At 38.8% G+C, this 14672-nt stretch overlaps 1 protein-coding gene across 1 annotated transcript in view; it reads right to left on the bottom strand.

Moving 5' to 3' along the window:
• Window positions 1-8773, bottom strand: part of LOC139116292 (SUMO-specific isopeptidase USPL1-like) — a 28905-nt gene extending 20132 nt beyond the window's left edge. Inside the window, exons 1-2 of the mRNA XM_070678908.1 lie at window positions 8717-8773; window positions 8099-8355 (exon numbers count right to left, since the gene is read on the bottom strand). Of these exons, the coding sequence (XP_070535009.1) occupies window positions 8099-8221 (123 nt within the window). The 5' untranslated portion in view covers window positions 8222-8355; window positions 8717-8773. The remainder of the gene's footprint in view (window positions 1-8098; window positions 8356-8716) is intronic.
• Window positions 8774-14672: the final 5899 nt, after the last annotated feature.

The following is a 14672-nucleotide window of genomic DNA, read 5'->3' as shown; positions in this document are numbered from 1 at the left end:
TCAGAATGCGTGACTGCTATTGTAAATGCACTTTTAGATTCTTTGAGTGTCAAAGAGGTGTCAAAAGTGAGATTAACCAAAAAGACTGCTCTGTGACTTCAAAAGAGGTGTGCAAATATGGCTTGTTTTCAACATTTTTGACAGAATAACAGTTTTCGTACATAATTTTATACCAATTTAATCCAACCTTTGAAATGAGATATGGACATGGAATTTTTACAGCCTATTACAGTAACAAGGTTACAGATAAGATTTGTACGGCACAATTTTCCTGTATTTGGAGTACTTTTTGAAAAATCAAATTTTGCAATTTGAAAGAATTTTTTAATAATTTTTTGATATGTAAACCCATGTAAAATCATAAAAACAAATTTATCTACAAATCCTGCCGTACAAATCTTACAATTAATAGTGTCAACATATTTATAACTAATTTGGTAATATTAATACTATCCAATTATTATTAAATTCAAATATGTAAAATAAATATGAAAAATTAAATTTTAATATTGAATGGTGTCATATTTCAAAATCATGGCTACAAATATACAATTTTTATATTCTTTGGAGAAAGTATTAACTAAGGGAGTTATCCTGAAAATTTGAACTAAATATCTTGATTCTAATACTTGAAACTTGCCATTTACTTTAAGAATTGGTGCAAAAATAGCCTTTACCGCTACCTACCATTCAATTAAATTACTGTATCACTATAGCATAAACAATTGCTGTAAATAAAGAATTTTGTGTTTAGTGGGCCTTATACAGCATGGCACACTACATAAAAAAAGGGCAAATTCCTCCCAATTTGGAGATCTTGAAATATTGCATGTTTTGATACAGCTATCCATGTTTTTCTCTTAGATGAAGAATTCTCGCAATCGGGAGAATTTGTCCTAGGTGTGGCGGTTGTGACTGAATTCAAGGACATGACTTTGACATTATAAAGCACAAGTGGAGTTGATCAAGTGTTCTCCGCTAGGGGTTTTTACGGGCGGTGCGCCCGGCTTCTTTTTGTCGCCGCCCACCTTTAATCTCGCCCGCCCACCTTTGTTTTCTGTCGCCTAAACTGTTTTCACAGTCAGTTGTCCGAACAATATCTGAAAGCATATTGAATAAAAATGACAGCAACTGACAACGTCAGTGATCGAAATAATCGGTGGCAATGGTGGCATTTGCCACCAAAACCTGTCAATCTGCCACCAAAATTTTTTTCTGGTGGTATTTTTCTGCCACTAAATTTTGGGTCGTGAGGCTTGAATGAAGGAACACTGAAGGAACACGCATTGTCTGACGCGTCGACGGCGGAAAAACTCATTAGCTAAAAAAAACCCAAACTAATTGCGACATTTTGGCATGAATGAAAACACAGCGTGAATCCACACTTGTGATTGGCTAATCTCCATATCGATGACAGCAGCTTTTGTACACTTGACATGTTGTTGCCCTCTGTGATAGCCGCATATGCAGTCATACTGCACAAGATAAAAGCATGTTGTGATATTTTGAAAACAAAGCCAAACTGCAGCCTGCATGAATTAAATAACAATAAATACTTGCAATTCATTAGCCAGTACAGGGCTCAAAAATTCCTATCGCCCGACGCCCGTGGCTAGTGAATTTTGCGTTCGGGCAAGTAAAATCAATATGCTTCCCGTCCGACGGGAAAGTGCACCAGCGGTTGAATTAACTAAGCTCTGGACAATTCAAGCTTGAAAACGTATTTCATTAGGTCTGTACACGCCTACAATCATTGTACGTCCTTCAACTCTAAGAAGTTTTTTCTGAAAACCCTTGAAAATCCGCCCGACATCGCAAAATAATCGTTCCTGCTGTTGTAAAACACAAAAAGTCGTAAAAATAGATTTTTGCGACATGTTCTCTCCGACGACACGGAGTGAACTCACTGTTTTGTATGTGTGCCGTAAAGTGGTATGCTCTTGACAGTGGTTGCCATTCTCTTTGTGCAAGTGTATGAGTCGTATGACAGTCGATCGGCTTCACGCGATAGTACAGTGTAATTGCACCATGTGCTTGGTAAATGGATGTAAACTTATTCGAAGCCATGGATCTCGGCAATGCTTACTGTTCAACGTAAATCAACACCCAGATGAAAAAGTACAAGTTTACATCGTAGTCAAAACGGGCTCAGTCGACCAAGGAGGCCACATATTGCAGCTACGTAGTGCGTGAGATGCAGACAGTTTCAAATTACGTGACCTTGGTTGTTAGGGATCGGCTCTCACTTACAGAAAACAAATCTGCACTGAAGAGTATTAAACGAAAATGAAACTTGAATGTGCTCTCTTGACGAATACATTTATCAAAATAAAACTTTGAAAGACGGCTGTGCTCAGTGAGTAAACATGTAAACAGGTAAAAGGGTTGCAGATGTACACATGGTACATGTGCATATGCATTGGCAGATAAACACTAGCAGAGCAGTTGTTTGTGATCTCAGCTTGATAATAAAGAGCAGCAGCCAGCCATGCACATTGTAAATCACACAATGTTATGCAAAGATTTTAATTTGGATTAGGTTGTGGAAAAATTCCAAATTCAAATAGATGTTTTCTAGATGGACAAATCTATTCCCACATTTCTTCTGCGACATTTCAGATTTGGTAATAGTCCTCCATTTTAACAAGAATGTAGTTCATGTTTGAATCTGTTTTTTCCCTCTTTGAATTCACTTCATATGGCCAAACTCTTGCTCTCTGTTACAAATTACTAGTACAGTTATTAGAAATTTAAGGCAAGTAATTTTTCCTCTCGGGCAAGTAAAATTGAAATTCACGTGTCCCACGGTTAGTAAGTTTGAAAAAAAAATTTTCAAGGCCTGCAGTATGGATTGATTTTTTGTGACGTGTACTCACCATATTTTCAAGAATTTATAGATTAGATAGAGTATGTGGCAATGAGAAAATGTTTTATTATACCAATCACATGATGTGTTAAACTGCCACCAGATTTTTCATAATTGCCACCTGATTTTATATCCAGTGGCAAACTTTTGCCACGAGAAATGAAAAAGTATTTCTATCCCTGCAACGTTGTGTTAAAAATGAACTGACAACGTCGTGTTAAGGAGGGGCCGTTCACACATCTGTCAGTTTGTTTTGCGACTGCATGCAATCGTTAGTGTTCTCCCCAGGCCGTTTAACAGGATCGGCCCCGATCCTTTATGTTTTTGGCCCGATCCTGTTTCATATCCACCGATACTCTTTAGTAAAATGTGGTTGAAGACCTATTGTTTCTCAGCGGCGATTTTGTCACTTTTATTTCAGCGAACTTTTCAAGTGTGAAACGGCCGTACTGCCGATGAACATTGGCTAAGACTTCAATTCAAAAAGCGTGAAATGTGTTAAGCTGCTGACTGTACAGACACTGTCCATTTCATACAACGGACACGGCGTACACTCAACTAAAGGCTCGGTGTTGCATTTTTGCCAGCGGGCACTCAGTCAAAGCATCTATACTGAAGGCAACTGCCATTGCCACCAATGTCTCGTACTTGTAATGATCTGAAGGTCAGGAATAGTGATTTCGATCAGATATGGCGGAAATCATACAATTGGTTGCGACAAATATCAGATGCAAAAAAGTATGGTACTTCGCGTATTCAGGTCGTTGCGTGTCCGAGCCAAGTTAGCCATTTTGAGATCTGTGTATGTCCACATGACGTTGAAGCCATGTGTGTCACTTCCTGTCACGCATTCGTAACTTGCATGGATTCATTCGATTGACTTTGAGAAGCAGTTGCGTTTGATCAAGTTTTAAAATCCGTGACCGTTTTACAATATTAAAGGCACAAGGAAGTGAAATAAAAAGGAACTGCACGAGCTAAAATCATCATTCGTGTGATCATCCGAATACAGCAGCTATGTACCTAAGGTTCTGGTATACTGTATAGTTCAAAGGTTGTGTGTGATCAAGATCAAGAGTGCCAGCGCGCTCCACACAAACATGCATGGCAGCCTATGCCGCGCAGATGTCTAAGTTTTGTACGTTTGCTGAACTAGAAGTCGATAAAATTTCAGATCTTGTTCTTGGAAATACCTGGTATCATTTTTTTCGGGCCTCTCTTTATTATGAATTGAGTTTTAAAGTCAATGTATATTTCTCTGCAGGCATGCTCCGCTGACTCCGCATTGTAACTTAGTGCATTCTTCAGTCCTGGATCAACTTGTCATGGACGTCAAAAGACGTCATGGCTTTACCAATCCGGCTACAGACAAACATATGGTAACAGAGGATCACATGAAAACGTCTTAAAATTTGAATGTTACCCCAGAGAGAACTGGAAGAATTTGAATGAATATATGTGCCGTATGACTGCATATGCAGCTATCACAGAGGGCAACAACATGTCAAGTGTACGACATTTAGTGGCAGAAAAGTACCACCAGAAAAAAATTTTGGTGGCAGATTGACAGGTTGCCACCAATTATTTCGAAGACTGATTACTTCTCATGTAGGCCTACTTTTGAATTTTCATGTTGTATTGTGCAATATAATTACTAAATTGTGTATTGTTTGTATTAGTTCGATGTGTTTTTTTCACTTTTGATCTTTTATTATTTATTTAAAGTAAATAAACAGGATTTGAATGTAAAAATAAATTGTGTAGCTTGCCATTAATCACTGCTGAATGGAGAAAAATATTGAGAGTGTCAGAAGTATATCTCATCACTGGAATGCCTTGTGAATAGCCAGAGTGATATGTAAATTGTATGCAAATATCATGCAAATTAATATGCTAATTGGCCACCCGCCTTTAATTTTCATTTGTGGAGAACACTGAGTCGACAAGCGAATTACATTTACTGATTACGAATAAATTATCTGACCTATCTATAAAGGCCACCTGTCTATAAAGGCCACTTTAGCATAGTCCCTTGATTGGCCACTATATACAGGTTTGACTGTAATGATAATAAGAATACCGTCAAGGACAGTGTGCTCATACTTGGTTTGAATTGGTCCATCAAGAAATATTTAAACCAGAAAAAACAAGAATGACAAAAGTAAATAAGGTCTGAAACTTTAGGTACTGGAGGTCCACTTTAGGAACAGGCTTAGCAGAGAGGAATGTTTCAACACAGTCTTTCATGGTTTCAGCAGGTCTGCCAATATGTATCAGTTCATGAACAATGACAGAAAATGACTAAAGGTCAGTGGAGTAGACTGTTTCAGTCACTGCCACCACTCCTACACATAATAGGTACACTGCATACAAATAGGTTAGAGATTACAGAATCTCCAACTCATATGGGCTGTTTCAGTTAATGCCACCACTCCCGCACATTTGCAGGATTTCCCCTTTTTCTTGCTTCATTTGAATATTTTTGACACTGACATGTTCATTTGAACCACGTCACATCTCAACCCCAGTACACTAAATACTGTGATGGTAGGTGCGGCGGTTTGGGAGCTTTTGCGTGTGACAGACATACATCTGCACATGCATACATGGTAACCGGAGAAGTCGGCCACTTGCGAACTCGGCCAGCGCCGGTCCAGACCAACTCGGCCAGTGGGAAAAGTCGGCCAGGAGAAGTCGGCCACTCGCAACAAAGCAATATGATTGCATACGCATTCTCTTCACAGTTGGATACTTTATCGACACATGCCAGTTTTAACCTTTTACTACCATAGCTTTTGTTATCTTGTTGGTTTAATACTACCAGGAATATTTAGACACGGTCCCTCCACAAAACGGTCAAGAAACACCACCTGTTTCTTTTGTTATAGTCCTGGTTTCGATTGGGCTTTCTGTTGATTTTACTGATGGGGATAATCCCGGATTATCACGCGTGTGGCGGGAGGTGTTAACAGTTACGTGCATAAAATTATCGTAAGCAGAAACTTAATTCTCCCAGAATGCATTCTGATTATTGTCTGCGCATGCGTCTGAAGGCCAAAGTTTGTTTACATCTGCCTGCCGTGGAGTCACGCAGCGTGAACTATGTACAAGTTCGGAGACGATTTCGTCAATTTTGACGACTCCCATGTTGATTGGGACTTCATTTTGGAAGATAAAAATCCTGCGTCGACACGTACTGCTGCGAAACCCAAGCCTTGCGTGGTCTTCCAATGTCCACAGTGTAGCAACCGATACAATCAGTTTGTATATAAATACCCATCGATGGGCTGACCACGGTCTCTCGTGGGTAACATACGAAAACCCATACACGACATGATTTGTATCTCACTTGATCCTCAATCAGGAAAATCCATGGCAGAGAGTTTGGCACCCAGGCTTGGGGAGGTCATGTCACCAAAATGTCGCGACACTTGTAGGGTTTCTAGATTCTCTAAATTTGGCGGTCTGAGAATTCGAAAGGTCGACAAAATCAAAACATTGGGTTCAGCAGTAACTTGTGTCTTTAAGAAAGAACAGATTCCGTCATGAACCTGATTGCCTACTTTTGAGAAGACTGAACGATCGGTAGGGACGCACTAGACACCTCTGAACGATCGATAAAGGAGAAAAAAAGGAGGAAAAAACGTTGCACTATTACCATAACGCCAACTCTCAATGGGTCGACGCACGGTCGACGGAAGCACCTTGAAAAAACAAGGTCATCGTTAGAGTTCCTTGATTTCGTACATTGAATTTTGTTGAAAACGATTAAAAATTTCAAATCGAAGTCTCAAAGTTTGGAACTGAGGAATTATCATGTTAAATCGATATCAAAAGGGAGTTAAGGAAGACATTTTAGGATTTTCCCATGTAATGCAGATACGACTCGTCGATCCCAAGCGACGCCATTTTGTTTTCAGTTGAAAATATAAACGCGGCAAAAAAGACTAGTTTTCTTGTCGAATTAGGTTTCAAAATAACAACAAAACACGATTCCCTATTTTTTCGAAGTCTTTGCCTTGTTAGGAGGTGCATGACTTACTTTTTTGATGAAAGGTGAAAAAACAAACGGGGGAGTAAAATTCACAGTGTTTCCGAAATGCATGGCGTCGGTCAAGATCACCTCATGGCTGAACTCAGCCATAAAATATCATCCAAGATTTCTCGATAGTGACTTAGATCTTTAAGAAACTGTTTTACTCATCTTCTCACCAGTCTTCAAATACATGCGAAACAGTGCAGAAAGATGAAAATAAAGAAGCTTGATTGACTGAAAATCGTAGGATACCGGAGCGGGACCGTGTCACAAGACGCCACTGAAACAAGACGCTAACTTGCTTATGACGTCATTCGCTTCCTGCGTCCACCGCAACGCGGACTGTTGCAACTGTGTAGGTGATTAGCACCTTTGAACAAAAGCGTTTCTTGACCGTTTTGTGGAGGGACCGTGATTTAGAAAACAACTCGAAGAGGTCCCACGTCCGCCCTACAAAACAGGTACGGTCTGCATAAGTGTTTCTGCAGATTGCACGCGTACCGTATTAAAGTTCAGGCAAACATTATGCCATTTCTTCAGTAAAATTCATGGCTTGACGACTCTTAACTAATTTGCTTCACCATCTCCTATGACTTTTTAACGAACTTCAAGTGTAACCATGATGAAGGCTACAAAACTCGCTGCCACGATCGCGACACACCGCCATCTTAATTTTACCCAATGTGTGTATATCATATGTGCGTTGAACTGTGATCTGTGAAGTTTGCAAACATTATGCTCACCTTACGCATGATATTTACATCACTATCACATATAACTTTGGTGAGACTTCACAGAAAGAAACACCATTATCGATCATGTATTCTAATTGGGTGCATACTGTACTGGCCGACTTCGTAACTGGCCGAGCTCACAACTGGCCGACTTCTCTTGTATTCGCATAAATACATACGGACGCCACCAACTCACCATATAAGCTCTTTTTGGTATTTATATACATACCAAGTATGAGCTAATAATAATACAAGTGTGTCTTCTTAACACCGCAGGAAAGGTGTCCAAGGTCCTGCAGGGCTGAAAGGGTTGAAACTGCCAGGGGTCAAAGTGGCTAAAAGCCAATATTACCTTTGCTGCGTTTCCGTAGCCCTACCACTCCCTGGCTGGTTGTTGCCCAACTCCACACAACAACTACTAGCCAGGGAGTGGTAGGGCTACAGAACCGCAGCAAATATTACCTGAACATTGTCACAAATCCACAAAGCTTCGGTCAGATTAATCTGTGACAGTTTAAGCCTTCGTTTTACGCCGTCCTTTTCGCATCGAGGGCACCACTGTAGTTCTTTCACGCCATAATCCATTTCATAACGCGGAGAAAATGATGCAGCACCCGTCACCAACAATCCTTGAAGTTGAACGTACGAAGTACGATTAAACGCACACACAACGTTCTTCGTATTGTCCGACCACGTGACAATACATCAACACAGGCGTTCTACAATGAAACAAATCGTCTAGCTGAGTTCATGACATTATCAACAGCGATGGAGTACTGGCGAACAAATGGAAAGTATGCCTCAAACATAAGAGATCTCGGTTGTTTTTTTGGATGCTCTGGAAATACTAACGGGAAATCCCTGGCTGTCTGGGACATGAAGAGGAGTCTCACTCAGTGAACCCCCGTTTGAGATGTAAACACCAAAACAGCGAAACAGTTGGAACTCGAGCTGCAAGCTGCCGTGCTTGAAACGATTAAAAATATGTAGACTATAACGGCAGAATTTTAGAATTGTACTGGAAAGAGTTCGTGGCTTTTGCTCTGCATCTAATCACCTGCTAAAGGAAAGATACATTACCTTAAGAAAGCACGCCGCTCGACAGCCGCCATCTTGAATGCATGCAAAGTAAAGCATGATGGTAACTTCCGGTAAAACGCCACCTTTCAGCTTTCGTTTGACAGCACGAGTTTACGCACAGGGAACTGATGAAAGGACCCTGGGGTGGGGAGGAGGTTTTTTGTGCAACGGTTTACCTTATTTGATTTTATTAATTTTGTCTGTGATATTTCAAATAAAGAGTTCAACTCCACACCGTCTGACTGCTTTATATATTACCGACAAGTCCTTATCTCCTCTCCAACTTCCACTGTAGGCTATATAGGCCTAAGGGAGCGTTCAGTTATTATGGCCGGGGGTGGGCCGGCAAATTCTTCCTGCGCATCAGTCAAAATAAGTGAACCCCCCCTACCCATTGTACCAAAAAATTGATGACCCCCCTTTCAAGATGACAAAAATTTCATGACCCCCCCCCCCCCCCCCCCCCCCATTGCTTGAGTAAAGCTGCACACACAAACATCTTGGGGGTATGGAGCAATAAAATCCCCCCCCCAAAAGAGCTTAGATTTTTTCAAATGACCTTCCTTACAAACTCAAAAGGTGTTAATGCTCAGATTTTCCCTTCTGACTTGCTATAATTTTGAAATTACCCCTCAAAGGGGTTGGACAGAAATTACTGGTGGATCGCAATATTTTTGCACAAGCGTGTGTGTACAAAATTTTGATATTTGGATTTAATTAAAAATCAGCTGTTGATAATGTTGATTCACCATACATGGTATACATATATTTTCTCATACATGTATGAGAAATCTATGTAATACTTTTTCAATGCAAAACTATATCTGTGCATGTATAGATATTTGATAATTTACATAAATGTACTTAAATCAAATAGGATTGTTACAACTGGCATGTGGACAAAAAGTTTGACCTTAGAATTTCACCAAAAATGTTCATCCACTATACATGGGAGTCAATGATAAAATTGTGAATAATTTTTTTTTTTGAAATACTTGGTATGCTTGTGCATATACAGATGTTCAATAATTAACATAATTTTACTTGATTAGAATATGATGGTTAAAGGTGCATATTATGTATACAAGAAATCTGATTATGGAACTTCACTGAAAATGTTCATCCACTATACACGGGAGTCTATGAGGAAAGTATGAATAATTTTTTTCCGATACAAAAATAGGTAAACCCATGTATTTATGTACTCTTGATTATTGATATCAATGTACCGTACTTGATTAGATTAGGGTGGTACAATTGGATTTTGGAATTATACCAAAATGTAGATTCACTGTAGATGGAAGTCTATGAGGAAAATGAATAATTTTTTTCCGATACAAAACTATCAAAATCTGTGTATTTATAGACATTTGATAATTCATTTTAAAGTACTTAGTTAGCCTAGTATGGTTTATATAAAGGTTGATATGTGTGCAAGAAATTGGATTTTGGAATCTCACCGAAATGTTGATTCACTATACATTGGAGTCTATTAGAAAACAAAGAATAATTTTTTTACAATGCTAAACTAAATTAATTTGTGCTTTTATAAGTGTTTGATAATTGATACAAATGTACTTGATTCAAATAGGGTATTTAAAAGTTCAGATGTGGACAACAATTATGATATTGGAATTTCACCTAAAAGTATTATTTAACTTTTCATGGTACTCTCAGTACAGGCAACTGTTAAATAATTTCCCTGACAAAACTTGCTATATCTCTAATATGTAAGTAATAGGAATTGTTCATCGCCCTCAGTGCAGTGAGCTTGATTTACAATAAGACAAGCCTCAGAGTTGTCAAGTCAAGATTTTCATGTGACAGATAATTATACTTTTGTTCAGATTTACAGGTGAATAATTTCAGAGAATGGAATCATGCAACGAATCATTTTTATCTCCCAGAATATTTCTGAACACTGAAACTGCTTTTTGACGGGACGGATACTTATGAAAATTAAGTGACCCCCCCCGCTGAGCTGTTTGAAAAATACATGACCCCCCCCCCCTTTGCAGTTTTCAAATTTGAGGTGACCCCCCCCCCCCCCGGATTTTGCCGGCTCACCCCCGGTCATCATAACTGAACACTTCCTAATAAGCCCTAATTGCTCCGAAAACATTGCCAACTTGCTAATCCGCTGTCGGTATCAGCGGATTAAGTGATTGAGTCAACACCACAGCCGTCCCACACGCATTAAAATATTAGACTAGAGTGGTTATAAGTCCATGGTTGTGTAAGAAATTTGATTTTGGAATTTCAGCTTCTGTCCAAAGTGACCCTACCCCTTGAACTGTTTTCTAAAAAGTGAACCTCCCCCCAAATTCCCCCGGCCCACCCCCTGTAATTACTGAAGGCTCCCTAAATAAGCTTATACTGTTAATACTTCCCATCAGTAAGCTTATAAACGGCGCCAAACAGTCTTGAAATTTATAAATACGATATTAACCCAAGGAAAACGAAGAAAAAAAGAAAAAGGCAGTGGTTCGATGCAGAGTGTAACACTTAACCTGAAGAGCTAAAAAGTTTTTTTGTTAAAAACCCAAAAGATCCCGACTTTAGATAAATATTTTCAACATTAGAAAAAAAAATAAAGAGAACAATTTTAATCAAGGAAGAAATTGTTTCTGAAATCATTGATTGACAAGTTAGAATCAACCGATGAACGGGATTCAAATGAGTACATGTATATGAAAATATTGAAAGGTCTTAACGCAGTTCTGTTGATGAATCCATACAGTGCAAAGATTCAATTAGGGCCTACAAATGTAAACTCATGTCTAACAATTCTTCATCATTGCGAGAAATTAATGCAGTATCTGAAGAGTTGGTCGAAAAGGAAAATACAGAGGTTGAATACTCACTTGATAGTCCTACTAGGCCTAAATAATCAGAATTACAAGAAATGATGAAATATTCAAAAAGGGAAAAATGCACCGGTGGAAAGATTCTACTGATCAGAAGGAAATGATTAAGGCCGCGTTCAAAAAAATGGGGGGGGGGGGCTGGAGGAATTCAGGGGGGGATTCAAACATTTTTGGGGTAGTCGAGAGGGGACTTGAAAGTTTTGCTCTGCCTATAGGGGGACCTGAAAATATTTCGACTACCAACATTTTGATGTCATCCAATGGTTCCAATGTTAGTAATAATTAAACAAAATCTGGAACCGTTTTGTCGCATTTTATGTCTTTAATCTCAAAAAAAAATTAAAATCTATGAATGCCATTAAATCTTCGTAAAAGAAGTTGGCCTTGTAACACGGGCAGGAGCTACAACTGTTGATAATTTTTCAATATTTCTACGCAATGTATCAAACATAAGTTTCTTGGTGTTTCTACAGCATGCTGAAAAACACAATATTCAGTTTGTCAATAAAGCCCATTTGTCTAAATATTGGTGATAATTGAATATAACAAATGCACGGTACACGTAGGCTGTGTTGGCAAGCTGAATACTGGATAGCTCAATATGCTGTAGGGAGTAGAACAAGAACGCAATTGTACAAACTGAACAAAAATATTGTCAAAATAAAAAGATACAACTACTGCCCTGCTACTACATACTGGCAGTGACAGTGATACATGTAGCTCTGACTCTGATGTAGTTTAAGAAGAGTTTCGGTCATAGGACACTCAATTGACAGTGAAACATACATCTACTTGTACACAAGATCCAGCCTAAGAGCAACACATAGAAGACTAGGGGACTAACAGTTACCATGGATTTTTGAATTCTGGCATATGAGAACAATCAAATACCGGTATTAAAGAAAAAGATGAGGTCTCCATACTTGATCTTATACAAATGTACAATGTAAAGTCAGTTTTTCTAAAATCACTGAAAACATATCACTTAAAATATATAAAACCATTCATTTCAAGTTCATGCAGTGAATGAAATTTTCACACCTCATTGTAAAATAACATAAAAGTAGAACTTTGAACAGTAAAGACTCTAGTTTAAATGGAAAAATGTGTGACTAAATGGAATCATTTATTTTTTATCAAATTTGCCATTATCACACCCAAAATTTCTGAGATTAAAACATTAATTTCATGGAATATTTTAACCTTCCAGTATTGTCATTTATACGTGGCATCTAAGTTGTATGTGTCTTGTACTTTAAAAAAAATTCGGTTGGTCACTGTGCTCATTTTTTCACAATTTGGTAAAACATAGCCAGGAATACACAATTTTCATACTCTCTCATGATTGTCATTTTGTGTGCTTTTTAGCTGGTGCCATTGACCTAGCAAGAGTTGGATAAACTCAAGTCAGCTTAGACTGAGAAATCCAAAAAATCCATTGATGAATTTAAAAATGAATCAATTTAAGAACTTGCCTTAGGTATATGGCTCTACAACTTGCTGATGCGAGGTAGTGTTGAACATCTACATGCAGAACGACACATTACATGTTTATTTTTACTCTGCGTGCATTCCCTATAAATATGCAGCTATATGGTAATTGTTGGGGGGACTTGAAAATTTTAGAGGGTATTGAGGGGGACTTGAAAATTTTACAGGGTTTTGAGGGGGATCTGAAAAAAATAAGATTTCAATCGCGATTCCTCCAGCCCCCCCCCCCCAGCATTTTTTTGAATGCAGCCTAAGGCTAGTAATGACCTTTGTATGAGAAGAATACTGACTGTATAATCACTTATAAGAAAGTGACCAATTTCAAGAAAGCTGGAAATCAACATTACAAGTCCCATTTCACAAATCAGGGGATCAAAGCTTTTTATGCATGAATGTATTGTACATAAATGACATTTTCTCTTAGTAACAATTTGGTTTCAGAATGATAGCCGAACTCCTTACGGTCACCTTGTGTTCCATTGCAGAAAGTAATTGATAAAATGCAATCTACTAATGGTCTGAAGAATCATCGAGCAAACTTGCTGTATAGCTCTTGTATATTTCAGGAAAGCTTTTGATTTCAAAAACCGAAAATTATTTTTTTTCTCCATAGAGTTAACACAGGGATGGCGGCCATTTTGAATTTTAAATATCGGTAAATCTTGAGTAATTAGTTATTTGTTTCTCTAGTACCAAAATTTGCAACGTGATCCCCGATTTTTATTCTTGATTTTGACAGTGAATATATGAAAGATTCCTTGAGGAAAATTCGAGCGAAGTCTTTTACGTTCGAGGTGCATACAACCTCAAAGGTCTGGTGAAATGGTCCCGTTCGTGTGACTGAATATCTTCCAGGGGGTCAATACTATTACACTCGCAACAGAATTGCAACCTAAAAGTACGCGCAAGTGTTAATTTTTTTGATATTTCTATGTGCGGCTTTCATGGGGTCATTTTGCGACACTCAGGTCACGCCCATAGCGGGGATAATGGTTGGCCGTCTGTGACGTCACAGGTGTGTTCATTTACATCGAATAGCGGTCCAACGCCGCCTTATCTCTGCCCGGTATCCGCTAACAAAACACTGTTCGCGCTGCCCATTTGCCACGTTCGCCAATGCGAATCGAAATCCGAAGTGGCGAAAAAAAAAATCGATCCTAATTCGCCACAGCGGCGAAACTGATTTTTGTTTAAAAAATATGGTAAAATAAAGAAAAAACGTGGGTTTTTTAGTCTTTTGTTTAATCTGCGCTTCTCTCTCGGCGATTCACAAGTGTTCTTTCCGTCGTACGTATTTGCAATCGAGCCAAGTCGCGCGAGAGATTTGACGTCATTTAGTCTAGTGGTGTACAGCATGCATAAATGGCTCTCGCGAGAAGTGAAACTTAGACACACGCAATCGAGCCCTCGCGATAAATTTGACGTCATTTTGTCTAGTGTACAGCGGGCATAGGAACGCTCGCTCGCGAGAATTGAAACTTTTGCTATACATAGCAGACATACGCATTTTAATCGAGGCAACAAGGTTCGGTGTTGCAGTTGATTTACATTGCGGTCTAGATGTTCTGTGTTGTGCATTTTAATCACGGTCTTCAACA

The sequence above is a fragment of the Ptychodera flava genome, chromosome 17, assembly GCF_041260155.1.
Source record: "Ptychodera flava strain L36383 chromosome 17, AS_Pfla_20210202, whole genome shotgun sequence".
In the NCBI taxonomy this organism is placed as follows: Eukaryota; Metazoa; Hemichordata; class Enteropneusta; family Ptychoderidae; genus Ptychodera; species Ptychodera flava.
This window is presented reverse-complemented; position numbering and strand designations above follow the sequence as displayed.